Source organism: Caretta caretta, chromosome 7 (genome assembly GCF_965140235.1).
Source record: "Caretta caretta isolate rCarCar2 chromosome 7, rCarCar1.hap1, whole genome shotgun sequence".
Lineage (NCBI taxonomy): Eukaryota > Metazoa > Chordata > Testudines > Cheloniidae > Caretta > Caretta caretta.
This window is the reverse complement of record NC_134212.1, coordinates 94,028,874-94,056,710: the sequence shown is the minus strand read 5'-3', so window position 1 is coordinate 94,056,710 and position 27,837 is coordinate 94,028,874. Positions and strand designations below refer to the sequence as shown.

General features: G+C 39.0%; 1 protein-coding gene and 1 long non-coding RNA gene across 3 annotated transcripts in view; one reads left to right on the top strand and one right to left on the bottom strand.

Moving 5' to 3' along the window:
• The window catches only part of PDE6C (phosphodiesterase 6C), a 52,876-nt gene that overhangs the window by 22,592 nt on the left and 2,447 nt on the right, over positions 1-27,837 (top strand). For both annotated transcript variants that reach the window (XM_048858882.2, XM_075130959.1), the window contains exons 2-21: positions 1,016-1,168; positions 1,263-1,352; positions 1,617-1,757; positions 2,303-2,377; positions 2,469-2,533; positions 2,651-2,717; positions 3,615-3,662; positions 3,917-4,066; positions 5,120-5,263; positions 5,346-5,414; positions 9,638-9,784; positions 10,130-10,237; positions 10,353-10,462; positions 16,119-16,206; positions 20,491-20,591; positions 21,901-22,008; positions 22,288-22,351; positions 24,030-24,104; positions 24,245-24,328; positions 25,314-25,467. In XM_048858882.2, coding sequence (XP_048714839.1) covers positions 1,016-1,168; positions 1,263-1,352; positions 1,617-1,757; positions 2,303-2,377; positions 2,469-2,533; positions 2,651-2,717; positions 3,615-3,662; positions 3,917-4,066; positions 5,120-5,263; positions 5,346-5,414; positions 9,638-9,784; positions 10,130-10,237; positions 10,353-10,462; positions 16,119-16,206; positions 20,491-20,591; positions 21,901-22,008; positions 22,288-22,351; positions 24,030-24,104; positions 24,245-24,328; positions 25,314-25,467 — 2,041 coding nt within the window. The remainder of the gene's footprint in view (positions 1-1,015; positions 1,169-1,262; positions 1,353-1,616; positions 1,758-2,302; positions 2,378-2,468; positions 2,534-2,650; positions 2,718-3,614; positions 3,663-3,916; positions 4,067-5,119; positions 5,264-5,345; positions 5,415-9,637; positions 9,785-10,129; positions 10,238-10,352; positions 10,463-16,118; positions 16,207-20,490; positions 20,592-21,900; positions 22,009-22,287; positions 22,352-24,029; positions 24,105-24,244; positions 24,329-25,313; positions 25,468-27,837) is intronic.
• Positions 115-27,758, bottom strand: LOC142072813 (uncharacterized). The gene is made up of 2 exons (XR_012669392.1): positions 26,417-27,758; positions 115-626 (listed from the first exon to the last, which is right to left on the bottom strand). It is a non-coding gene; the product is annotated as an uncharacterized LOC142072813 (long non-coding RNA).

The following is a 27,837-nucleotide window of genomic DNA, read 5'->3' as shown; positions in this document are numbered from 1 at the left end:
CCATCATCCTGGGGTTCTCAAGCAAATTGTGAAACCAAATATCTCCAGAGTTTGTGTTTTATCAGGTGTCCTTGATAATATAATGATTTTAAATATTACTACTTGTTACAAGCATTGCAAATGGATCTTCAAGTTTACTTCAAAATATAAATACAAAACAGCTGCACAGAACAGCAACTTATTCCCTAACAATAACAGCATTTTACTAAAGCACATTGATGACATCAAATCTTGTTTTCAAAGATCACAGATTCTTTGCTGCATCCAGTTTCAGGAGTGGGCTGTCAGAGAGAGGGCTCTGGTTTCTTGTTTAACTGCGTGACCATGGCCCCAAGGGATCAGATACAAAGTTGGGAATTGTCCTTCACACTCTGGTCATTCCCTCTGTCATGTCCTCCTAGCCCAAGCATGCCTTCTGTGCAGGGAGTGGGGGATGGCCAGGAGGGAAGTGTAGCAGCTATCTCTGCTAGGTCTATACCTGCTGGGAACTCTTCCCTGCCAGAAGCATCCGCAGCAGTACACTTGTGAGAGTTTGATCATTTAGAATGGAGCAGGCCTGAGAACGTGGCCTTATGTTTTTATGTCAGCTTCACAATCGTATGAGGAGGTAATATCAAGCATTTTATCTACAGGAATGATTAAATAATAAGTATTAGTAATACATACATAAATATAAACAATTATTTTCAAGTCATAGGCATTAATCTCCCAAATAACCACATAGTCATATTATTCTCTCCTTTGTCCTTCCTCCTCCTGTTTGTCATTGTTTTAAGGATAACCTGTGTGAGCTCAGTACCAACACGTACACACGTGCTTAATGTTAAAGTGAATCACACACCTAAATGTTTGCAGGATTGGGGCCTCTGATCAGTGTGCTCTTTTGGGCTGGGAATCCATCTTTCTCTGCAGTGTGAAACTCCATTCACATATATGGCACCGTGTAAATAAGTAACAAATAATAAATGGTCTTCATCATAACTAAATGTGGTTTGTTTTTTGTTTGTTTTTTCAGAATAACCATTTTTCTGACTTTGTGGACAAGCAAACTGGTTACACAACTAACAGCATGCTGGCAACCCCTATTATGCAGGGCAAGGAGGTGCTTGCTGTTGTAATGGCACTTAACAAAATAAATGCCCCCGAATTCTCTAAAGAGGATGAAGAGGTAACTGTAGACATTAAAACAGGAACACTATTGTTCTTTTAACAATAAATATGGTTTGATATTTTGTCTTATTTTTGTTCTCTGTCATTTATAGGTCTTTAAGAAATACCTCAATTTTGTTTCTGTTGCCATAAAACAATACCATATCACATATCTCTACAATATTGAAACCCGAAGAAGTCAGGTAAAGAAGGATTTGTTAATGAGAACCTTTATTAGCTTCTTCTTATGTGAAATCATTACTAGTGATATGGTCTCGCACTGTTCCATAGACAATACATAAAAACAAGGGTAGGATATATTTATCATGTTACAGAATGGTATCAACATCCATTATTAATTCATTCTTTAATATCTGAAATGCATGAGGCTATGTTTTCTTTTCATCTGTAATACATTCTCTTTTCACCACCTGAATATTTACCCAGTTTTCTCTCATTGTAAGCAGATGCTTTTGTGGTCTGCCAACAAAGTATTTGAAGAACTGACAGATATTGAGCGACAGTTTCACAAAGCACTGTACACTATTCGAATGTATTTGAACTGTGAAAGATACTCTGTTGGTCTGCTGGATATGACCAAAGAGAAGGTAACCAGCATTTTACCAGTTAATTGGAAATGTAGAATTCACTTAACTCAAGATCATTATAAAAAATTAATCCCTCTAACTACCTAATCTGTCTGTCATGTCTAATGTGCCTTTCTCCATGGAATTAATCCGCTATACTTTCTAAGTTTGGTTTCCAAATGACATGAGGCATGGACTATATTCAACTAATATAAATCACCAAAATTACATGTGAGATATATAAAAATAGAGCCAGCCATATATGTAAGGCATGCAGATTAGGCTCAGATGGTTATTTTTATTTTTACTTCTCCCACCCACTAAAATGCTGAGAAAGCCATGCAGTTTTCTGGCATTAGTTTCACACTAACCTGCAAGTTACTTGCTAAAACTTTTGTTTGGTGTATGTTTAACAATGTTTTCTTCATACTGTTTTGAGATGTGACCAGACCAAGTAGGGTTATGGAGAAGTATAGCTTAAATTATGGTCCATGCATTTCATGTTACCTATTGGTATGTAACTGAGAAATGCTTTGTTTTGTTAATTTGTGGGTAATTATTTTTAGGAGTTCTATGATGAATGGCCAATCAAGCTGGGAGAAGTAGAGCCTTATAAAGGACCAAAAACACCTGATGGCAGAGTAAGTATAAATGCTTCCTTTTTACACATCATAATTTTGGAATTTAGTTGCACAGGATAATTAATGCATGTTTTTCTCATCTTTTCTTTAGGAAGTCATCTTTTATAAGATTATTGATTATATTTTAGTTGGAAAAGAAGAAATCAAAGTCATTCCGTAAGTATTCATTATCAGCTTGTTAACTATGTAGCAGTTAACGGTGTTGCTCAGGTAGAACTGCAACATGTTTATATCTGTGACATTGACTTATTTAATCTCATTGTGTCTCTCCAGGTCACCTCCTGCAGATCACTGGAGTCTTGTCAGTGGGTTGCCAACGTATGTTGCTGAAAATGGATTTGTAAGTTAATTGCAAAAAAAGAAAGTTACACATTCTATAGAGTTCTTTGATCAAGCAGAGACTACAGAGGCCATCACCAAAACTTCCTTATATTGGCTAAAGGACTGGAAATATTCTCATATAAGCATTTATTGTATCACACTGTCTCCAGGATTATAGCTGTCATGGAGAACAGGGGCCAATCAGTAGCCTGGAGGGACAAACCCTCTATGCAGATGACCTGTGAATCAGTGGATTTCCTGACAGATCTTAGGACATCTCATGGGTAGGAGGGCTTAGGTCTCTGACTCACATTGCAGGCGTACAAATCCATTCTCGCAAAAGAATGATCTGTCAGCAACTCAGCAAACAGAAACTTGTAGAATTTTCTGTTTAGTTTTAGTCCTGGTACAGGTTATAAGCAGAAAGATGGATTGGCCCCAAATCTGAACCAAGGCGTCAGCATGGTGTAAGATATTGTCTTTCAGTGGAAATACAAAATTAAAGGTCTCCATGTGTACTGTAGTCATTGCTGATTCTGTGGCACTTTTTCTAACAGTAGGCATTAGCCCTAGTGAGCTGAGTTTCAACTCAACTATTTACTTCTTCCTAAAACTCCCCATACAGTTTCAAATTGGATATAATATTCTTCTTTATGTCCTGCCATAAAATTTTGCCTTCTTCCTGCATATCGTTAAGTAACTATTATGCTTAATAAAATATATTATGAGTACCATACACAAGGCAGAGTGTTTTCAGAACTCCCAGTGGCATATACCAGAGTAGCTAATTCTACTTTAATAATAGTTAATTTTCTCTTAGAAATGAATATGTCCTTTTAAAATGCCAGACTATGGATCTGAGTGTATATACTGCACCTAAACAATGGGGATTTTTTTTTGTTTCCTTATATCACAGATTTGTAACATGATGAATGCACGAGCCGATGAGTATTTTTTATTTCAGGTAATAACACAGTATTTCTTTTATTGTAATTATTATAGGAAAATACCCTAATGCCACCTACCCATTAGTCATAAAGTTGATTGCACAAATATTCATACATTCCACAGTTGCGGAGATGGCTGATAATTTTGTTATTGTACTTATTTGTGATCTTTGGGTACCAACTGTGACATTTACAATTATAATACCAAAATATTGTATGACTATTTTTAAAGAAATATGCAATAGGTCATCTTCTTTTGGCTTGCTTGCAGAAAGGGCCTGTGGATGAGACAGGCTGGGTAATCAAAAATGTCCTGTCTTTGCCTATTGTCAACAAAAAAGAAGAAATTGTGGGAGTAGCTACATTTTACAACAGAAAAGATGGAAAACCCTTTGATGAATTTGATGAACAGATCACTGAAGTAAGTTTAATGAGACAAAAGATTTTGTAGATGATCATTTAATGTTAAGAGATATTTTAGTTAAGACTCAGTTAAAAATTACTAAAAGGATTATTTTAGGTAGCAATTATTCTTAATAGTAAAAGTATTTCCATTAAAACTCTTTACACACTTGCAGTTATGATGGATTGTGAACTTTTTTCCAGTAGTGAACAGACAGCAGATACCATAAAAAATCATTCTAACAAACAAAAAAACCCATATTAGATTAGTTAAGGATGGTCAAAATCCTTTAACTAACATTAATTAGTATTTGTAGTCTTCAGGGCAGAGATGACAGACCATCTGATTCACTGGATGTCACCCCTAAGGCTCTGATCCTGCAAGGAGCTCCTTGAGAGCAAGTCTGTGTAAAGTCCCGTTGACATCAGTGTGGTTCTGCACAGGTGCAAGTGTGCACCCATACACTGGGCAAGTCACTTAACCTCTGTGCACCTCAGACCCCCGTCTGCAAAATGGGAAAAATGCTTTCCTATATTACTTGGTTGTTGTGAAGCTGCATGTATTAAAGTTTGTGCAGGGCTCAGAGCATGGGCGCCGACTCTATGGGTGCTCCAGGGCTGGAGCACTCACAAAATAAAATTAGCGGGTGCTTAGCACCCACCAGCAGCCAGCTCCCCTCCAGCGCCTCCACCAATCAACTCCTCCCCCTCCCTTCCAGCACCTCACACCAGCCGTGATCAGCTGTTCCGGCCTTGCAGGAGACATTGTGGGGGAGGTGGAAGAGCGGGGACTGGGCACACTAGAGAGAGGGAGCAGAACTGGGTGGGAAGAGGCAGGGGTGGAAGCTTGGGGAAGGGGTGGAGCGGGGGTGGGGCCTGGGGTGGAGCGGGGGTTGAGCTTTCTCGGGGCAAGGAAGGAAGCCAGTGCCTAGAGCTCAGAAGCTGTAGTGGTTGGAGGCACGTAAGTACCCTACTGGACATTTTAAGGAGTTCAAATTGTCAGTTTTCCTTTAATATTAAGCCAAATGAATTGTCACTACATCATTTCCCATTTTCCCCTGTTTTGTTCCAGAGTCTTACACAATTCCTTGGATGGTCTGTTTTAAATACTGACACCTATGACAAAATGAATAAGCTTGAAAACAGGAAAGACATTGCTCAGGAAATGCTCATGTACCAGACAAAGGCCACCCCTGAAGAAATTCAGTCCATATTGGTGAGTGTCTTTCTAGTACCCCAGAATTCAAATAGGAATCTTGTGGAACAGAAACTTAAGTTTTCATTTATTTTCATTTTAGAAATACAAAGAGAAATTAAATGTAACCAGTATTGAAGACTGTGATGAGAAAGCCCTCCTCAAGATTTTGGTAAGTTATGAAACCTGATTCTTAAATTTCAGTGGCCGATTAACTTCAGTCTGTGATGGGACTCCTTTGTGTTAATAATGTGTTATTTAACCTTCTTCTACTTAATACAACATATTTATCTTAGTCATCAGCTCCAGGGATCTTGTGCAGGTGCCTCGTAAAAATATTTCTGGCAATATGTTACATTCTCTCATACACAGATATTCAACCTATACACTTCCCATGGTACCAACCCACTAAAACAGTATCCTCCCTGGATTGTCATATGACAGTCTGTCAGAGGTAATGCAGGAAGTAAAGACTTTGTACTGTTCAAGAGGAGCTGAACTAGCCAAGGATCATTATGATAGTATTCTGATTCAAAGAAAATAGACCAAATTCTATTCTAGGCTGCATGGTCAGCATCACCATACAGGGGTTGAAAACTGAATACATTGCTTGTATTGTTTGGTTGCCAGAAGTAGGTAAAAAGGGGCAAAATGCAAAATTAGGACCTAGGACTGACCTGAATGTTCACAAAGCAATCAATTAATTTTCAGTAAATAGACAACTTGCTACCTCTTTGCATAATACCTTTTGAAAGATGCTAAAGTCAGATAGGTAAGAGAGGGAAAAGAACAAGGATGAGTTAGGTGGTTTAAAAGAGACTTTGGGCTAATGTCATCTGTGTTGCATCTCTATCAGAATCAGCATCGTATCAGAAATTCTTTATTATTTGTATAGCATGAGCACCTAGCCACCGCAGTCTTTAACCAGGATTCCATTGCATTAGGCACTGTACAAAGCCATAGTTAAAATTCCCACCATTATGTTAACCAGTAATGGCATAATAGAGATCAAGAAAATAAACACCAAATGTGTTTTTGATATCTGGACAGATATATTGCTAACATACACAGCATGCTGACTTAGGGCCTGATCTTCCAAACATTTAGGAACATGCTGACTGTCACTCACATGAGTATTTCCATTGAAAATTACTTACATTCTTAAGTGCTTGCAGGCTCTTATTTCCCAAAGAGAAAAAAGGGACTATCCTAGTTACTATTGCAGGCTGAAGGAGTTATAGCTGCCTCCTTAAAATGCATTGCTATTTGTTTCTCTTAATAATTTTAATTTTTTTTTTCATTTTATTTTATGATTAATTGGATTGACTCTGCTCATTCGTCATTCAGTCTGCATGAATGAATATTACTGAGTTTTATATGGGAACCTACTGTATATAAGAATGGCAAAAACTCAATTTAAAGGTATAGTTGTGTGTATATTAGTACAACATACATCGAAGGAAGAGGAAATTGGCAGGACACCAGAATAAGAAGTGAATGTATAGGGCATGAAGGGGGTTAATAATAGCAGTAGCACACACCTGATGTGTTTCTATAATTTGTTAGGATTTGAAATACTTTAGTTAATTGGCTTTTATTTACTTTGCTATGTAGCAGGAATTTATGGTTAAAGTTACAGATAGTTATCAGTAAAATGAACTCTGCCTTTCCCCTACTTCCTTCTTCCTCTAAAAACATTGCAGATATCAGGTTTAGGACTGTACACAGTTTTTACAGTTGAAAGATTGTGTTAAATTACATTTGATTATATAAGCACATCCACTAGTGAAATGAAAAATATGAATAGAAAATTATACCTTCACATTTTAAAGTAAATTCATTTTAAATTTAAGACTTACAAAAATTAATAGCAATAATGCATTTTTAGATCTCTCCATTTGCAAATCAAGGTGCCTTAATTACCCTCTGGGGGCATCCAAGTGGAATAAAACACTGGAATGGATTTTTAAAACCTCTAGAAATGAAATTAAATAGCTTTTTTATACATCAGGGTATCAAGAACTGAAGGTTTGATATCTCATGCCGTGCCCTGGCTACATAGAAATGTTTAATCCTATAGGAAGCCTGGAATGTCAGATCACTAATGGGATAAAGCAAGCAGGTGTTTTCTAGATCTGCTGGCTCACAAAACATTGGGCCTTAAAACTGTCACTGCTCCAGAACTGACCATTCTCTCTTCTTGAACTCAGACCAGAGTAAATTTAAAGGGAAATTCCACATTTGGAAAAAAAAAGGCAGAAATATTTTTGCATGTACATTAATCAATATTTACAGCAAATATCTCCAACCAAACAGCAACAATTGCAGAGGTGTGACATCACTGTTCCACATCCCATTCATTTCAATTAAGTGGGTACTCTAACTTGCATGTGCAGTTTCTTTTTTTGTGTTTTTTTAAACAAGAACATTAAATATAAAGTTATAGCATCAATACACAATGAAGATTCTCTTTTAAAGAGAAATCCAAATTAGAGTTCTCATCCTAATGTTGCCCACATTACACTTGTAATATATTCAGTTACCAGTTTCCCCATCTGTAAAATGGAATCTGACATTTCACTGACTTCCTTTGTAAAGGGCTTTGAGATGTACTACTGAAAAACCAGACCTATGATCTAGGTACTTATAATTATTACCACCACTAGTTATAGTATAAATATATATTTAATAGCTTATGTACAATGTGGACAAATTAAAGTTAGTACAAAAGTCTTAATTTTTGCATTTCCTGACATTTGAGCATCATGAGTAAATACCCTTGGTGTATTATTTGTATGTGTATGAGTGCAACTAATATAAATAAAGCAAGTCATAAGTGAAAATAGAGATCTTTTGTGCTAATAACTCTAAAGGCTAGAGATCTTCATACACATTAAATCTGCTTTGTTGGTGGTCCCCCAGTGCAAAGCAGTCTTAAACCAAGCAGACAGGGTAGTGGTCATTTCTGACAGTAGCTACACTTGCCTCTAAAATAAAGGGTATTCATGAGGGGGAAGAGCATCCACTCAGGCAGTCCTCTGCTGCCAGAACTGTCCCTTGGGGTGACTGGAAGCCAGTGTAGTTTAGAGCAGAGTTTGCTCTAAACTACACTAGGGACACAACTGGCACAGAACCATCCACAAGCAGGTAGGGGGGGCAAATGACTGTGATGGATTTGGAGTTTCCTGTAATCTACCAAATACATCAGTTCTATGTTTGCCTGAGCATTGTTAAGATATTTACTGTACTTTAGCCAGATGGTAAAAAAACTACCCAGGAAGACAGACAGTGGCCCAGATAAGAGTTCCTCAGAAAACACCTAGGATTATTAACTGATATGCTACCTCCGCCTCCCTGGTGAGCTCGCCAGACCAACTTTTCCAGGACTAAGTCACCCACTCTGTGAAGGTGGGGAGATCAAAGGCTGAGAGGGATTTATAGGGACATTCTCTGAAGGGGAGAGGGATTGGTTTTGTGAGATGCTTAAGGGGAAGAAACTGCCTTCCAGAGGTTGGGAGTGTCTCAAGGTAGCTTAGCCCAACTAGGGTCTCTGCTAAGGGAAGGCAGGTCTTTAGTCAAGATAAACATGCATGTAGGCCTTTTATTGCCCTAAAAATACTTTTCTCTGGCTATGCTGTATTCCTACTGATAAGATTCAGCAATACATAGTTTTAAGAAAGTTGTTTTGGGTCACTTTATTCACTGCTGGTCTCAAGTTCCTGAAGGGAAGAACTGCAGGTATTGAGTCCAGTCAGACTTGCTGAGTAATCTTTCTTGGTGGGAGAATCATGGGATTCTGCCATAGAGGGAAGGTGAGAGGCCTAAGACCTAGAGGCGGGTGCACTCAGAAGACACCAGGGAAGGGAGTCAGAGGCCCAGGTAGCCCTGAACTATGATCCCTCCCCACCCTCAGTAGCACCCATGATTTCTAGGGTAACAGTTGATCATCTGTCCCAAAGATTCACTGAAGTCCCACAGGTGAGGTATGTAATACAATAATAATAATAATCTGAAGTACAATAATTATATGCATAATTAAGAAATGCATTCTAAAATAAAGTAACCATTGGTTTTACTCAATATAGGGCTAAAGAAACTATAATTGTAATGTGGATTTTGTTGGAATACAGGTGGGGAAGAACTACCAGTTTGCAGGAAGCAATAAACGGTACCCATCCCCTCTGAGCAGAAAAACAGCAGTGATCTAAAGTATATATTATAGTTTAATATACAGTAGTGTGCATTGAAACCTGAGAGCTATGTACACATGATAGGCCTGACCATGAACTCTTTATATAGGGATAGAGTAAAAAAAGCAAGGAAAAAACTGAATTTACTCTAGTTTCCTTCTAACAAAGCAAAACTGTTGTGGTCTTTTTTTTTTTTTCCTAACAGAGAGAGGAATTACCTGATCCAAAGGAAGTGGAACTTTATGAATTCCGCTTCAGTGACTTTCCCGTTACAGAGCATGGCTTGATTAAGTGTGGAATACGATTATTCTTTGAGATAAATGTGGTTGAAAAATTCAAAGTCCCAGCAGAGGTCAGATTTATTTTGTCATATTAGGTACATTTTTCCCCTTAGTACCAAGTTCTTTTAACTAGAACTGTCCCACAGTAAAATATTAGAAGCAACGGTAGCATACATTTGTTCTTAGCTTTTTATATATAAAACATTCTATATCTTTTACCTTTCCACTGTTCCGAGTAGATTTTTTCACAGATTCATAATAAGTATATAAAGTATGTTTATTTTAATTAGAAACAATTTCCAAAAGCTGCATATTTTCCTGTAAAGATATGAAATTCCATCTTAATTTTACACACATTCCAGGACTTGGTTATATTTTAACACTATTGAGTAGGATATGCCTTTTATTTGAAACAGGTACTTACAAGATGGATGTACACAGTCAGAAAGGGTTATCGAAATATAACTTACCATAACTGGCGGCATGGATTCAACGTGGGACAGACAATGTTCACCTTACTAATGGTATGTTTTGTCACTGAAAACTTACCTTACATTCAATTTGTAGTTCTTTTAAATTCAACAGAAATTGTAAACTTCAAGCAGGTATATACTCAAAAAAGTCTCTCCTGCTTTATAGACAGGTAGACTAAAGAAATACTATACCGATCTCGAAGCCTTCGCCATGGTTGCGGCTGCTTTCTGCCATGACATTGATCACAGAGGGACCAATAATTTGTATCAGATGAAGTAAGTTCAGCTACACTGATTTATATGTACAAACACCTGTACATATAACATTTGTACCAGTAACTAAAAGAAAGATGTGAACATATCAGCACATGCAAAGATACAAACTATACTATTTTCCATAATTATTTGGAAAGCATGCACTGTGTGTTCAGCGCTATACAAAGCACATCTATCAAGAGGGTCTGACAGAGTATTTATAACCTATATGAAAACACCAAGACATTGGGAGAGCCTGAGGAAGGAGTTCTCTTAGCTAATGTTTTTCCTAATTTGTCTTAAAGAGAGGGTGACCCACTTTTATGCTTGGATTCTGACTTCTTTTTTCAAGACTAAACATGTCCAGTTTTAACCTTTCCTCATAGGTCAGTTTCTAAACCGTTTATCCTTTTTGTTGCTCTCCTCTGGGCTCTCTCCAATTTGTCCACATCTTTCTTAAAGTGTGGAGCTGAGAACTGGATATAGTACTGAGGCCTCACCAGGACCAAGTAGAGCAGGACGATTAGCTCCTGTGTCTTATACATAACACTCCTGTTAACAGACCCCCAGAATATCAGCTTTTTTTTTTTTTTTGCAACTGTATCACGTTGTTTATTCATTCAATTTGTGATCCACTATAACCCCCAGACCCTTTTCAGTAGTACTACCACCTAGTCATTTATTCCACATTTTATAGTTGTGTATTTTTCCTTCCTAAGTGAAGTACTTTGTACAGTTTTTTTTATTGAATTTCATCTGCTTGGTCTAATTTCAGAGCAGTTCTCCAATTTGTCAAGATAGTTTTGAATTCTAATCCTGACCTCCAAAGTACTTGCAACTCCTCCCAGCTTGGTATCATTTGCAAATTTTATAAACACGTTCTCCACTCCATTATCCAAGTCATTAATGAAAATATTGACCAGTATCAGACCCAGGACTGACCTTTGTGGGTCACAGTTTGACCATGAACTAGTCTTTGAGTACAGGTTTCAGAGTAGCATCCGTGTTAGTCTGTATTCGCAAAAAGAAAAGGAGGACTTGTGGCACCTTAGAGACTAACCAATTTATTTGAGCATAAGCTTTCATGAGCTACAGCTCACTTCATCAGATGAATTCAGTGGGACAGTGAATTCCCCCTTGTTGTTAACATTAATTATGTTATGTATATGGCCACAATTTACCTTTTTAATGAAGACTGAAGCAAAATAGGCATTAAATATATCAGCCTTCTTGATGTTGTCCTTTATTGCTTCTCCTTCCCCACTAACTAGAGGATCTACACTTTCCGTCCTCTTTCTCTTGCTTCTAATATATTTATAAAACCTCCTCTAATTGCCTTTATGTCCCTTGCTAGGTGCAACTCATTTTGAGCGTTAGCCTTTCAATTTTTGTTCCTAATTGCTTGTGCTATTCTTTTGTAATCGTCCTGAGCAATTGGTCTGTATTTCCATTTTTTCTAGGCCTTCTTTCTGATTTTCAGCTAACGAGCTTCTGCTGGAGCCATAGTTAACTCTTCTTATTCTTCCTATCTCTCCTTCATATCAGGATTGTTTTTGGTGTTGCACCTTTAATATTGCCTCTTGGAGAAACTGCCAGCTCTCCTGAACTCCTTTTTCCCTTGGATTTTCTTCCCATGGGATCTTACCTCCTTTGCTTTGAGCTTAAGTCTGCATTTCTGAAATTCGTTGCCTTTATTCTGCTACTCTGACTCCTTCCTGTCCTTAGAACCAGGAAATCTATCATTTCATGATCACTTTGAACTGAGTTGCCTTCCACCTTCAGATTCACTACCAATTCCTTCCTGTTGGTCAGAATCAAGCCTAAAATGACTGCCCCCTGGTTTCTTCCTCCACCTTCTGAAACAAAAAGTTGTCCCCAACACATTTCAAGAACTTATTAGGCAATTTGTGTTTTGCCGTATTACTTTTCCAACAGATCTCTGGGGAGTCCTCCACTACTACCAGGTCTTGGATATTTATTATTTATTCTACAAATGCCTCAGCTACCTCTTCTTGCTTATTTGGGCTATAATAGTCCCTCTACCATGACTTTCCCCTCCTTTTATATTCACCCAGAGACTTCCAACTGGTCTGCCTCTCACCTCCTTTTGGACCTCAGAATAAGTGTATATATTCTTGATGTATAATGCAACACCTCCTTCCTTTTTTCTCTGCCTGTCCTTCCTGAACAAGCTGCACTCCTCTGTATCAATAGTTCAGTCATGAGATTTATCCCATTCATTCATATTTTAGCGTATGTACTCATACTACCAGTTCTTCCTGTTTATTCCCCTTGCATTTGTGAACAGACATCTAAAACGTCAAGCAGATTCCTCATCCCCACCCCGTGATCACTCTGGTTGCTCCTGTGGACCCTGTTGTAATTTTCTGTCTCTGCCCTCTTCCTGACTGAACATTTAGCCTTCTGTTAAGGTCATTTTTTTTATACCTGTGGGCTTTTGTCACCTGCCCCCTTTGAACCTAGTTTAAAGGGCTCCTTACTAGGTTGGCTAGGCAGTGGCTGAAGATGCTTTTCCCCTTCTCGGTCATTGTGGACATTCTGGCATGGACAGTGGCTTGAGCACAGATCCAGGGGGTCATGTGGGCATGGACTTGGGTGGCTTGCTCAAGCCACCACTTATGCCACAATGTCCATACCACTATTTTTAGTGTGCTTGCTCGAGCCGAGCTAGCGCTTGTCTGTCTACCTTGACTGGAAGGCATGTTCCCAGCTGCAGTGTGGACATACCCTAAAAGACCCCTACTGCCAAGAGCTGCGACTACAGCTCTTGTACACATACCAAGCCACCTTTAATCTAGCTAGAGTGGCTAAATAGCAGTGAGGATGTGACTGCACAGGTTTTCGTGCAGGCTTTAGCACGAGCTATAAAAGCTACCCCAAACTACTAACATTCCTAGCCTACACTAGGGTCCACACTGCCATATCTTTACTGTTGTATTTACCCACACTAGCTAGCTAGATTAAAGATAGCACATTATGCCTACATGAGCTGCAAATCACACCTTCAATGGCAGTGTAAACATACTCTAAGCTACGCAGAGAAGCCCAGGTTTGGGAGGGTGCAAAGCTGGCTTAAAGCCACCTTAGCTTCCCCCTCCACTATGCTGCAAGGTCTTATCCTAGAAGTTTTAGCTGGATACTCTGTGTAAGGCAAATGCAGTGGAGCAACGCAGAGAGGGCTGTGACATATGATCAATTAACAAAGTATGACAGGTTTCAGAGTAACAGCCGTGTTAGTCTGTATTCGCAAAAAGAAAAGGAGTACTTGTGGTACCTTAGAGACTAACCAATTTATTTGAGCATGAGCTTTCGTGAGCTACAGCTCACTTCATCGGATGCATACTGCTGCAGTTTCCACGGTATGCATCCGATGAAGTGAGCTGTAGCTCACGAAAGCTCATGCTCAAATAAACTGGTTAGTCTCTAAGGTGCCACAAGTACTCCTTTTCTTTTTGCGAATTAACAAAGTAGTAATTTTGGCTGTAGGGAGGCCAAATTGGGGGAAGATGTAGTTAAGATGGGAGATTAAAACACTGGTCTATGGTGTTGTAATTGTCAGGATGAAGAGACAAAATAGGATTTTCAAAATGTTAGAGAAAGAAGTGGCAAGATTTAATGGCAATGTAGGTGTGTGGGGAGCAAATTCATAAAGACATTATCATGGCTGGAATGCAATAACAAAGCCTGACCTACTTATTTTCTTGTACAAAGTTTGCCAAGTCCTTGTAATATTTTGTGTCAAGTCCCCTTAAGATATTGCTGCCAGCCCACTACTCATAAGCAACTGTGCAACAAACTAGTGCGATACAGAAAAACAATTTGGTAAGGAAATAGATTTCAGACTTATTTCAAGAGATTATTCTAAAGCTCAGTTTGCAAAATATTACTTTTGAAGATAAGCTAAAATACTGTGTGTCCCTTTAGGAATGTCATCAGACAGAACAGACTTATGCTCGGTACAGTGATTTAAAAAAACTAATAGAGAGAGTCAGAGCCACAGTTGGTGTAAATAAGTGTAGTTCTGCTGACTGCAATGGAGCGATGCCAATTTACACCAGTAAGGATCTGGTGGCCATAGCTCTGTGTATAAAATATTGTAAATGATGGGTGGGGCGGGGAGGTAGAGGGGTTTCCTTTTCACTAGTAAATGTTTGCAGTGATCCAATATGTATACACACTTAAAATTTATTTTTTTCTGCATTTTACATCATTGTGCATAACTAGGGCCCCACTTTTCATCTGTAGGTCAATTAATCTTTCATACATTCTCTCTCATAATATATACTGTACATTGTAATCACTTGCTTCTGTGCATTTGCTAGCCAACAAGAACTCCATAGGCTCTTAGTCCCCAGTAGCTAGGGAACATAATAATCATGATCTTTAGGAGACTATCCTGCCAGTTATGCAGAATGACTTATTAGGTAACAACCCTCATCCTCTACCATGAAGGAACTTTCAAGTTGTACTTTGTGGCAGTGGCATTAAGGGATTTTCTGATTATTGTCAGGGATTCTCCAGCTGACACAGGAGAGAGACAGACTGATTGCCCCTTACCTCTTTTCCCACCCACCCCCCCACAGGCACCTTTTTAGCCAGCCTGGGGAGTAACACTCTGCAGATGAACTTTTGAACTTTGGGTGATTTTTTTGGACTAGATGACCTCCTGAGGTCCCTTCCAATCCTGATATTCTATGATTCTATTATTCTTACTGAGCATCGCTCAGCCAAAGAACTTTAAAAGGGCTGAGGCCAGATCTTCCTACCAGGATCCTCCCTGACTGAAAGGTCCATTCATGAGGTCAGCCAGGGTGAGCAATCTATGACAGCTTTACCACATGTACAGATTAATGAATGGCATGCACATTCCTCCTTGGTTCACCCCAGAAATTGACCTGTTAGCCAAGGAAAAGAAAAAGAAAAGCTAAGCATGGCCCATGTTCAAAACAACTACAATAAAGCATGAATATGACCCTCTCCCTCACTGCCCAGAACTCTAGTGTAGACTGGAATTACTTCTGCTTAACACTCAGCATGAGGTAAGAAGAAGGGTTTCTGTGGCAGGCTGACGATGTATGAACTTCCACAGACTGCGTTGTCATAAAGCTATAAGTACTTTCTGCGGGATAGGGCCCAAGGACATGAAAGGAATGAAATAGCATTGCATAGTCGATTTAAGCAAACCATAATAAATTAGAAATGCAGTGGCACGGTCCACTTTGAATGATACCAACCAAAAGAAAGGTCAAGAGCCTACCAAAGTTATAAATACAAACAGCTGGATAATAGGTACATTTCTACACAGGGAAGGTGCATTGATTAAAGAAACAAGAACTACTAACACACAGGACAAAATGGGGTAAATTTTCAAAGGCACAAATGGGAGTTATGCACCTAACTGTTCCTTGTGTTTTTGAAACTCTCTCCCTTGATCTTTTCTCAATGACAGTGCTGAAGGCATATACGTATTGTGTCATTTTTAACCAGGTATTGTTCTGTGTCATGCCACAGAACTAGGTTAGTCAAGCAATGTTAAACCATTTCAAACTCCCTCTGTGGAATATGCAGCTCGATAGAACGTTAATACTACAAACTTAAAACAGTCATAAAAATATGTATTCTGAAACACTGTAAACAATTATTTGTTTTTCAACAGGTCAGCTGCTCCATTAGCAAAACTTCATGGATCTTCCATTTTAGAAAGACATCATCTAGAGTACAGTAAAACTCTGCTACAAGACGAGGTTAGTATAAAAGCACTTTCTACTAAAACTGATAAATACCAAAGCTCTTTTATAGATTCTGACCTTTCCAAGAGGCCTGGGTTTAACTTTGTATCTCTCTGATGAATTCATTACTCTTAGGTTGCTGGCTGGCTATTTTGTTTGGATTAGATTTCCAAGAAAATACTTTCTTAAAATTAGCCATATTCAAATAATGTTAAGGCTTTAACCAAAACTTACAATAGCTATGATGTTCAAAATAAACTCTTACACATGGGCTAAATTCTGGTCTCAATTATAGACATGCAACTCCATTGACAGTGACAGAACTGTTGTCTAAATACAGTCTGAATAAGGACTGTAGGATTTACCCTTTACGCTTAACTCACACTATTAGAACTTTTTTCTACTTTTGCAACACAGTTAACGATCTGCAACACAAAATAAAAGAATGCTTTAGGGATTAAGGCACTAGACTAAGATTCTGGAGATCTGGATTCAGTTCCTAGGAATGGTATCTGGTGCCCAAAGTAAGTGATTGGGCTGTGATTAGAAATAAGATTCCAGGCTCCCCCATACCCTCACTTTCACTCACAGTTGTTTCTGATTTCCCAAATAAAATCAATTGAACAGCTGGCACTCTTTCCCCTCCTTCGATAGCTCCTTTGCTGTAACTCCCACCACTAATTCTCCTTGCTCCTTCAGTTTTCCCTTCTTGGGACCCTGGTGTTGCTCCCAAGACACTGATCGTGAAACTCCACACTGAGACTGCTCAGACTTTTTGGGTATGTCTACACTGCAATAAAACACCTGTGACTGTCCTGTGTCAGCTGACCAGGGTCATGGGGATGAGGATACAGGGCTATAAAATTGCAGTGTCAACATTCCAAGCCCCAATATCTACACTGCAATTTTATAGCCCTGTAGCCTGAGTCAGCTGACACGGGCCAGCTGCAGGTATTTATTACAGTGTAGACATAGCCTTTGGGGATAACCAAAAGGCAGCTTCTGAGCATGTGCAGTGGAGAGAGGAGCTCATTTAGGATGTGGAGACTAAATAACCCCACATGTACCTTCCTCCCCAGACTGCACTTTATGGTGCTGCTTCAGAAGATGTTACAGATGCTGCTAGTCCCTCTCACCCTGAATGGTGCTGCACTGAAGGGCTGGAATCCTTCCCACCCCTGCTCTCCCCACTGTGCTGTTCAAGAGAAGTGGGGGGGGAGGGGGGGAAGAAAAGCATCTGCCACAAAGGTCATTGTTAGTTTGTTTAAAGAAATAAAGGAGAGGGTGAGGCTACTTCTACACTGCACACCTCTTGCGGGAGCAAGTAGGATATGTGTAGCTACACACTGCAGTGAAAAGCAGGCTGCCTCCACACAGCAGTTTGTAGCTACATACGGCAATGAAAGGCACTGGCAGGGAATGTCTCTAACAGTGGGGAGGCAATGGGATACTACACTGCTAAAAATAGCAGTGTAATGGGGAAGGCACTGCTTGGGGGAGTAGAGACACACATAGGGTACATACCTGCAGGGTTCAGGCATGTCTTTACTCACCTAAGCAGTGCCTCACCGTCTACACTGCTATTTGTACCCATGTTGGGGGGGAATGCAGTGTATGTACTCCACAAAAGGAGTGTGCATTGTAGCCGTTCCTACAGACTTCCTGTGTGCCCTTCGACAAGTCAACCACTCTCACTATGCCTCAATTTCCCACTTGTGAAAGTGTACTATTTCCCTCCTGCACAGGGAGGTTGGCAGGATAAATCCATAAATACCATGCTTCAACACTGTGGTGATGGGAAACTAGCTGGGAGCTTCATGAATAAAGATGGCCTCAAACATTTTTGAAAATATTTTTCTACTTGTTTTTCATTCTAGAAATATCAGACCCTAACTTCCTCTTGTTGCTGGAGAAACTTGTCAAGATCTTTGGAGCTCCTGAATATTGATATCACAAGAGGCTGTAATCTGAACTGCAGCTCTCCTCCTCTCCCCAATTTAAGGGGGAAGAGAGAGAGGGGCCAAAAAGCTTAAACAGTCTAAGAAATATGTCAAAGTCTGAGGCTATCGAAAGCTCAGTATCCTCATTCTCTTCAGTGGAGGGGAAGGAGAGCAGCAGCTTAGGTTAGAGTCAGATGTGATATATTATCAGTAGTACTTACATGGAAAAAAGAATCACTGCCCTGAAAGGCTTAAAATCTAGACACATGAAAGGCGGGGAATGTGGCTACAACATACAAGCAAATGAACATGGGGAAGAATTGGTCCTGCTGTGTTACATGTATTGTAGGTTATGTTGTTTGTTTCTAATTGTGTATACAGGTAGCAGAGTTACATCTTCATAACACCCCAAGAACAGAGTGGATCTGGGGTCTAGTGCAATCTGGGAAGATAAGCTCTGGTCCATGTACAGTTCACTGACATGGGGTAAAGCCCATCACACAGCCATAGGTCACCTATCCCAGCCCCATCCAACCATCCCCTTTCCCCATGACTCCTCCAAAGGTAACAGATGTTTTCTGGGGTGACTGGCAGCCTGATCCTTCCTGCTCCAAAGGTGGTCTCTTTTTCTTAAGGACTTTAGGGCACTTGGTAGTCATTCCCTCCATCTTAAAAGAGGTGCTAGTTAAGGGCTTCTGCTCTCCAACCAATAAGGTTAGAGAGCAGTCACACCCTTCACCACTGAGTGAAATCACAAACACACCCACAGCCTTACTGCCAGCACTACTAAAGTGAAAGCAGGAGAATTAATGCTCCATAATTCCTAGCTCTCAAATCCATGAATCCCCGCTGGGTTCCATACTACGGGCTTCAAGGACACTACAATGCTAACTTTTAGGGGTTCCCCAGCTACTGTCTTGGAATCATCAGGCACTTATGACCCTGCTCTCAACTTAGCAGCAGTAGGAATGGGAACATGTCTTCATCCTGTCTGCCCTCTGAAGTCGAGGATGGTTAGGCTGCTATCTATCCTTATGAATTTCAAAAGGCCATGGGGCCCTTGCCTAGTGTCATCCCTTCCCTGCCCCCTCAATCTGCAAGATGTATGAAGGAGCAACTATGCCCCAACAGGAGCTGTACAGTAAGGGAGTTTCTGCTACCAAGGACACCAAAAAAGAGCTAATATAAAACAAGGTGGCCCTTGGGCAGTTCTTCTAGATTCCGTTACTATAAAAAGAGCAGATCAGATATTTCACCCATCTAGTTTAGCCACCACAAGGAATATAGGAACTGCTTTATATATGTTTTCATAATCACACCTTATTAGAATCCACTGGTTTACATTCCAAGCAAATTCTTGTTTCACTTTAAGATAAATGCCACTCAATCTTTATTCTAAGAGGTTTGAAAATGGAGAACAGGTATGCATCTCCCAAAAACAATGTGGTCTGGATAAGATATGGGATGGGCAGGGATCCAGCCAATAAAAGATAATTAAACTTCATGGTGAGCATGTGTTGGCTGCTCACTGCATCATGCAAGTGAAGACTGTAGTTGCTCAGATATTCTCATAATTTACCATTCCACAGGAGCTCCAAAGCTACTTTCTATTTTGGTTTGTCCAAGGAAGTAGAAGTATTATTTATTTTAGAGAGACAAGGTGGGTGAGGTAATATCTTTTATTCAACCAACTTCTGTTGGTGAGAAAGACAAGCTTTTGAGCTTACACAGCTCTTCAAGCTCAAAAGGTTGTCTCTCTCACCAACAGAAATTGGTTCAATAAAAGATACCACACCTCAACCACCTTGTCTCTCCACAGTTCTGGGACCAACACAGCTACAACATGGCATATGTATTATTTGTTTTGTTATTTTACTAAAAATTCAAGGATCTAACTACCTCCCAATTTCAACTGTCCTAGACCAAGCTATTTTAAGACATGATTCAACATTTGTAGGGCCTTTCAGAAAAAGAAGAAAGCCTGTGGAAATCTCACTCTTACCTTTGCAAACACTGTACTTGTATATTGCTTCAGATAACTCAAAATCAAACGTCTTACTATTGTCACTATAATATCACATCAATAGTAACAGAAGTGTTTAGGCTATGGAATATAAAATAATTTTGGTGTTCTTATTAAACCATCTTCAACTCTCCTCACAGTACACCATAAGGTTACCTGTTTTTTTTTAGCTACACCTGTTTTTCCAAAACTGCACCTAACATTTTATTTTGATTGAAGGAACCATAGATGGCTGTATAGCAGGCTTATTGTAATATACTAAGGTACAGCCTGTAGAGTACAAACCAAAGATAATTTTGTAAGAGGAACTGAATTTGTAAACTTTCCATCTTGCAGAGTTTAAACATCTTCCAGAACCTAAATAAGCGCCAGTTTGAAACCGTTTTACATTTATTTGAAGTTGCAATAATAGCAACTGACTTGGCTTTGTATTTCAAGTAAGTATTAAATTATGTATAACTTCCTACTGAAAAAAATTCTTAATCCTGTACAATTCATGACTGTAGTTTTTCCTAGTTATACACAGATTATAGAGCTATATTTTAAAATGAAGTTATTCTGAAAAACGTCATTCTTCAAGCTCGTTATAAGGAATAAGATTTTTTTTAATTCACTTGAGGCCCTTAAATCTCAAAACACAAATCATGAATTTTCCTCCATGTCTCATACTGATATATAGCATATATTTATTAGGCCATCCAAACACACCTTCCATTGACAGTGCACACTATATTTTAAAAGGCACTAAATATGCTGATAGTGTAGTCCAATTGTAGTGTGTGTGTGTGTGTGTGTGATATTTTATGTAGCTATTCTGTACTAGAATCACTCATACTGAAATTGTCAAAATGCTGCCATAAACTTAAACAGGGATGGCCTATGATGTAGAAATTAAAGTATGATCAAAGAAATCCAGACATTAAAAAATCTCCAGTGTCAAATGTGTCAAGAATTCCAATGGTCAAATAATTTGTCTATTTACTATCTTAACCAACCTGATTCACCACCCACTGAAGTCAATGGAAATATTCCCACTGACTAAAATGAATGCTGGATCAGGCCCTACGAGTGCTGAAGTTTTTCTAAAAAAAGACACATGGAGCTCTTTTCCTTTAACTGTTTTAAGATTTGACGCTTCAGAGTTGGCAGATAACAGGGAAGTCAACAAGTAATCCATATTCAGTGCACTTTTTATAATGAATGATAAATATTTCTAATTTTATTAGAATGTTGTGTGTGTTACAACTCTGTTCAGTGAGGTGAAACCTCTAAATGCAAATGAAGAGATTTATTAAGCAATAACTCTCTACCGCACCTCTCATCCAGAAGGATCACATAGCATGTTACTTAACCTCTCTTTATAAATAGCGATCTTTTCACCTTTTCCAGTGGATTTCTTTGCAGAATCAATCAAGAATGAACATATGTAAACTCTGACAATATTTGGATAAGATTCAAGAAATAAAGTCACCACAAGTAGCAATATACAGATTTAGGAAATCTCTTGCTTTTCATATTAAAGCTTGACATATTGACAAAAGCAGTACATGTCAGGAATCTATGGCCAAGTCTATGAGCTACATAATACCTAAATATAACTCCCATTAAAATAAATGGACTTCAGTGGGAGTTAGACAAACATACTATTTTAGAAAAGCATTAATATAAGAAGCACCTAATATGCAAAAGCCCAGCCATTTTTGGATACCAATACTTTATATATGAAATATTCATATATTTTTACAGGAAACGGACTATGTTTCAAAAGATTGTGGATGCAGTTGAAAAAATGCAAACAGAAGAGGAAGCAATTAAATATATATCTATCGACCCAACCAAAAAAGAAGTTATCATGTAAGTAGTCAGTATCTTACTCTTCTTTCAATCAGTTATCTAGGGCCAGATTTTTAGAAGTATTAAGAAGCCATAAGATGCAGATAGGCACCTAGTGGGATTTTCAGAAGTGACTAGGCACCTAACTCACATTGGCTTCACTTTGGAGTTAGTCTCCTAGGCACTTCTGAAAATCTCACTAGGTGCCTATCTGCACCTTTAGGTGCCTGAATAAGTTTAAAAATCTGTCCCCTAGGTTTTTTCTCTATCATACTTATAGTATTTCTGTTTCTTCAAAAGGGCTATGATGATGACTGGTTGTGACTTGTCAGCTATAACTAAGCCGTGGGAGGTGCAAAGTCAGGTTAGTATCTCAAAAAAATTGTATACAAATATTTTAATTTTGATTTCATACACATTTATATTTGCTCTCTCTCATTGCATCATCAGTGAATGACAATACAGAAAATTCATTTTATATTGCAAGTCTATAGATATTTAAGTGTAAAACAAAGCATAACCACTTGCATCTACAAATTGTGCCTGAGAATTGGACACCATTTTCTGGAAGCAAAGACGGATTAAGGCAATCTATGCTAGGCAGTCCACGCCATGAGCCCTCTGTGGCATCGCCCCATTGTCCCCACCTTCCCATTTGCGAATCGATTAGTATAGCTGTCCCTGCCTCTAGTATCCATTCTAGCTTTCTTTAAAGGATCCTTGATAACTGACTGTCACTCACTTTTATTTTATCAAAATTCTTGCCTTTCTTCTGCCAGTTTTAGGGTGCGGTTTTTACAATAGCATGATCTTAAACTAGACACCAACACACAGACAAATGTAGATCCTTGCACTATTTTAGTGTGATTAAGTCACTCTAAAATGGATTCAACAATATGAGCTTTTATGGCTTTGAAGGGATCATCTTGCACACTACTTAGAAATGCTGTTAGTGCTTGAATTATAGGTATCTATACAGACAAGATGGCTTTAATCAGAGCTGATCTCTCGGGTTACTTCCTTGAACAATTCTAAAACTAGAATTAGATTCTCTGTAAGGTTCCACTGGGATGAAACAGAGTTTGTGTAGATCCATAGTAACAAAAAGATAGATCCTTCACACAAAGAATGAAATCCTATTTATTTTCCAATTGGCATCTGAGTATACTAAAAGTAGAGTTTCCTGGTCATGACATCTTGAATCAGGTATGTAAGAGGCAGGCCTAGCAAAAGAGCTATGTCAGGAGACAGACATTCATTAGCCTGCAGATGGCTATTCTAATAATGTAACACAATATACTTTATAATTAGGAGTTTTTATTATGTTGCTCTATCGTCTTGGAATACCATGGAAAATACTATTTTCAGCTATGTACCATTCATTGAGCATACCCAAAAATACCATCAAAATGGCAGACACCATCTGTTTAATAACAAAAGCCTCACACTGCAGCACTCCTGTTCTGTAATTCACCTATACCGTGTGTTAATGATCCCAGAAAGAACAGTGTGGAGTAGTTTTGTGTCTACACGTTCTACAATGATGGTATTTTGCTGTTTTTTATTTACCAGAATTCTCTCCTCCTGGAGAACCTTTCCAAATATCTCATGGATAGCATTGGTAGCAAGAAAACTTGCAGGAGGGGAGCTGGTAGCAAGGTTTCAGTAGTTCAATAATATGCAAAAATGTTTCCTGTCAGTTCCTAGGTAATTTTGTTCAGTTGATACATACATAATATGCACAAGTATTACAGCAAAAAACATACTGGCAAAATTCAATTAATAGCTATGATAACAGGATTATACATTTTCCTTCTGTCTGGCAGAACTGTTACTGGATATATTAGGAATCACTCTGCCAGTTGAAGGACCAGCAGCACTCCTAGCTTGAAAAAAATTGGTTGTTTTAAAAATGAAACAACCTAATTAACTCAAGCAAAACTGTTCAACATTTTCTGGAAAGACTTGAATACATTCCAGCATCATTCTACAACTGTATTGATTAATACAACATCAGTAACGCAGGAGATTCTCATTCTCAGGTTGCCCTTATGGTTGCGAATGAATTTTGGGAACAAGGTGATCTGGAGCGAACTGTGCTAGAGCAACAGCCAATTGTAAGTATTTTGACATGTTAAACAGCATTATCTTCAATATGAAATAATAGCTATTGAAGACATGTTTGTCAGTAACAGTTGTCTTATTATTGAATCAAAATGTCGCAAATTCACATTAAAATATTGATATTCTTTTCTAGCCTATGATGGACAGAAACAAAGGAGATGAATTGCCTAAGCTTCAAGTTGGTTTCATTGATTTTGTGTGTACATTTGTATACAAGGTAAGAATAAAACTTTTATTCTTCCTTTGTATTGATTCTAATGACACAAGTGACAAACAATAGTTTGGATTAAAACATTCTAGATGTTAGCGGGGCCTTTCTAGTCATTCAAATAGTTGTCATTCAAAGAGTCATGATTTTTCACCTCCTCCCGTATAGTACCACACACTCCTAAAAGGTGCTTAGCATCTTCTGGAGATGTGGAACCCCCTGAAATCCCAAGGAACACAATGGCACTCAGCATCTCCAGAAGTTGCTCAGTTCCTTAAAAAAATTGAGTTAGAGCTTAATCACAGAGCTTCACAGAGCCCCACTAACACGAAGAGCATAGCACATGGATGGATTGGGGATCAATGAAAAGTATGCACCTGTCCTGCATTAGCACAGGAAGTACTTGAGTTGTTCACACCTTCTAAACAGCAATGTAATCTATGTTTCTACACCATCTGGATTTTAAGGCTCTTCCAAAATGCCATGCAGTAGAATGAAATGTAGTATTTTGAACAGCAACAGGTAAAAGTCCAGTCTTCAGATATCACAGATATAGTGAGTATGGGCAAAGACACACCAGAAGAGTGCATTGGGACGGGGGGAGGCTTAGGGAAAAGGGTGGACTTTACAGCACACAATTTGGGCCTTTGATGTTACTGACTCAGTTTGGTACTTCTGATAAACTCCCACCACAGGCCTCATACCCCACCACCAATGGAACGGTGCCAGCAAGTACCACAACTGCACTTCATCTTCTCCCTTCACCAGAAAAACCCACAAGCTAGGCATACACCAACAAAGTGCTGAGCTTATAACACAAAACAAACTTAAATCTCTCTCACTGTGCCTGCCACATAATCAAACAGCTAAAATTGGAAGGTGAAAGCAAATGAAGTTTCTGTACACATCAACAATATTTGTGATTTCGTGCTAGAATCTGAAAACAACCATTCATTATAAATGGACAATTTATTAATTCGTATTGTTTATTTAGGAATTCTCAAGGTTTCACAAGGAAATTACACCAATGTTGGACGGGCTTCAGAACAACAGGGTGGAATGGAAAACACAGGCTGATGAATATGAAGAAAAGATGAAAATTATTGAGGAAGAAAAGAAAAAGCTGGAAGAAGCAGCAGCCAAAAAAGGTTAGGCATCTTTAAGGTTTTCATTCATATACTATGCAACCACTTGGCATATTCTGTCTGAAGCACACACATCCAAATACACATTTATTTCAGTGCTCAAGTGCTGTGAGGCCAGAACTAGCAGAATTTGCTTTGTGTATAGTGGAATGATGAGTAACTTGCCAAGATTACATAATCCAGGATTTACTTGACTGATGTCCTAGACTGCCATGTTGGAAAGTGTGACAAAATCACCATGGTGATTGGAAAGTGAAACCATGTCAATAAGACTTTTTTGAACTTAACAAAACTGCTGTTTACCCAAGGATAAAGCAGTTTCAGGCACCAGAAGGGCTAGAAATGATTCTCTGTGGGCGTCAACCTGTAAACTATTAAGCAATTTGAGCTTGTCTCTGCTTACCCAGAGGATGGAAAGCAAGCTGAGAACAAGGACATGGTTCAGTATACTGTCTTCAGAATGAAAACGCAATGAATATTCCCTGTAAAACTGCAAAAATCTTTGGGGTTGATCTTTTGTCCTGGTCTCTTATCTTTTTTCACCAGTTTCACTGCCAAAGAAAGCAAATCCCTCAAATAAGTCTAACACTTTCCCTTCAACCTTCCAGGACAGCCCCAAGTTCTGAAGCTAAAACTACATTCTCACAAGTCAGAGAACGCTGCTCTATGTGAAGCCTCAAACACAGCCCAAAGCATATACCTAGTCTTCTGGATTTGAGATTTCATGGGCTACTTATGAAAGTCAGGGAGGAGATCCATGATGGGGATAAGCTTATTCAAAAGATCTTGATCATACTGCACTCTCACAACATGGTAATTTGAAATCTTCACTGACAGTGTAGCTAAGGAGTAAACATTTTTCTTCCTACGATCTAACCTTCAAACAATCTTGTAAGGAGTGTCTACCTGGAAGCTTCACTTTTTAAAACATTTTCAAGTATACAGAACCTACCAGAGATCTCAGAATACTTTGCTGAGGAACCTAGTCAGGTTTCCTGGATGTTGACGGAATTGATGGTAGTTGTTGCCAGGTCTAGTAAACCAGATCCCGTCAACTCTTCATGGAAAAAAACATCTTAACTTTTTCCAGAGTCTGGAGAATATCAACATCTCACGAAAGTTCTGTCAGTGGAAAAGGAAATGGGAGAAATAATCCCTTAGGTGAGTCAATGCAGGTGAACTTCCAGGAGTTAGTGATGACTCAACAGTTTTACTCTCTTGATGAACTGGAGGTTATAACTAAGCCCACACCTTTTTCTTCAAGGGATGACAAGAAAGGACTTCTGATTTGGTAAAAAAATAAGGCCATAAGATTGAATAAAGGGTGTAAGAGTGAATGAATCCAACTATGTTATAAAAATAACTGCATTTGGATCAGCAGCAATAAGGGCTAAAGTGTGCCAGCCCTTCAATAGCGGAGCTACTTTGAAAGGATCAGAGATGACAAGCTATGACAAATGACTCCAAAAGTGAACTGCAGGCACAATTTCATGAACAAAAAGCTTGCTCTTAAATAGCGTTTTACATCTTCAAGGCACTGTGCAATCATTAATTTATTCATTAATCTTCACAATATCCATCGGAAGTAGGTACGTTTTCTTCCCGTATTATACAGACGTGGAAGTTGCTCAAGGCCACACACCAACTCACTGTTAGAGGCTGGACCAGAACTAGAGTTCCTGACTCAGTTTAAACAATAAGACTAACCCAAAAATTCAGAAGGATACACTGTAAAGGTGGTTTAAGCATGCTGTAAAAGGCATCACTTATTGAAAACTAATTTTTGAAAGAGAAGTCCAGCAAAATGGGTCAAGTGTTGAAATGAAAGACTGTCCACCTGAATACTTTCAAAGTCTTATATTTTAGAAATATGGCTTAAGGTGTACAGTACCTTAAGTTATCATGTCAAGTTTATCATCACAAAAACACACCACCTTTTGTATAAACATGCATGGACTACTACAACAATAATTCATTCTTATAGTAAAATTGCAAGAGATAAATTGTTTGCTATATTGCATCAGGATATCTATTACACACTGTAATAGAGCCAGACTCACCCAGCGGCACCTCCTGCTGGTTTCCTTGGGAATTAGCTCGTTAGCCTCTGGAGCGCCCTCTGCCATCTGGTGATCCACCTCGCCGCCAGCCCCAGTCCTTCCCAGGACCCGGTGCCTCCTCCCAGTGGGGTGCTGCCCCACGGCAGTAAACCCCAACAATCCCTGAGGGTCTCCCCTCCCCGGAGAATGCCCACCCACTACCCCCATCTCACCTCAGTCTTGGCTACTGCCAGTCATCGCTTAGCCCCGCTCCCCAGGGCAGACTGCAGTGTATCAGCCACTCATCACAGGTGAGGGGGTTTGGACCTGCTGC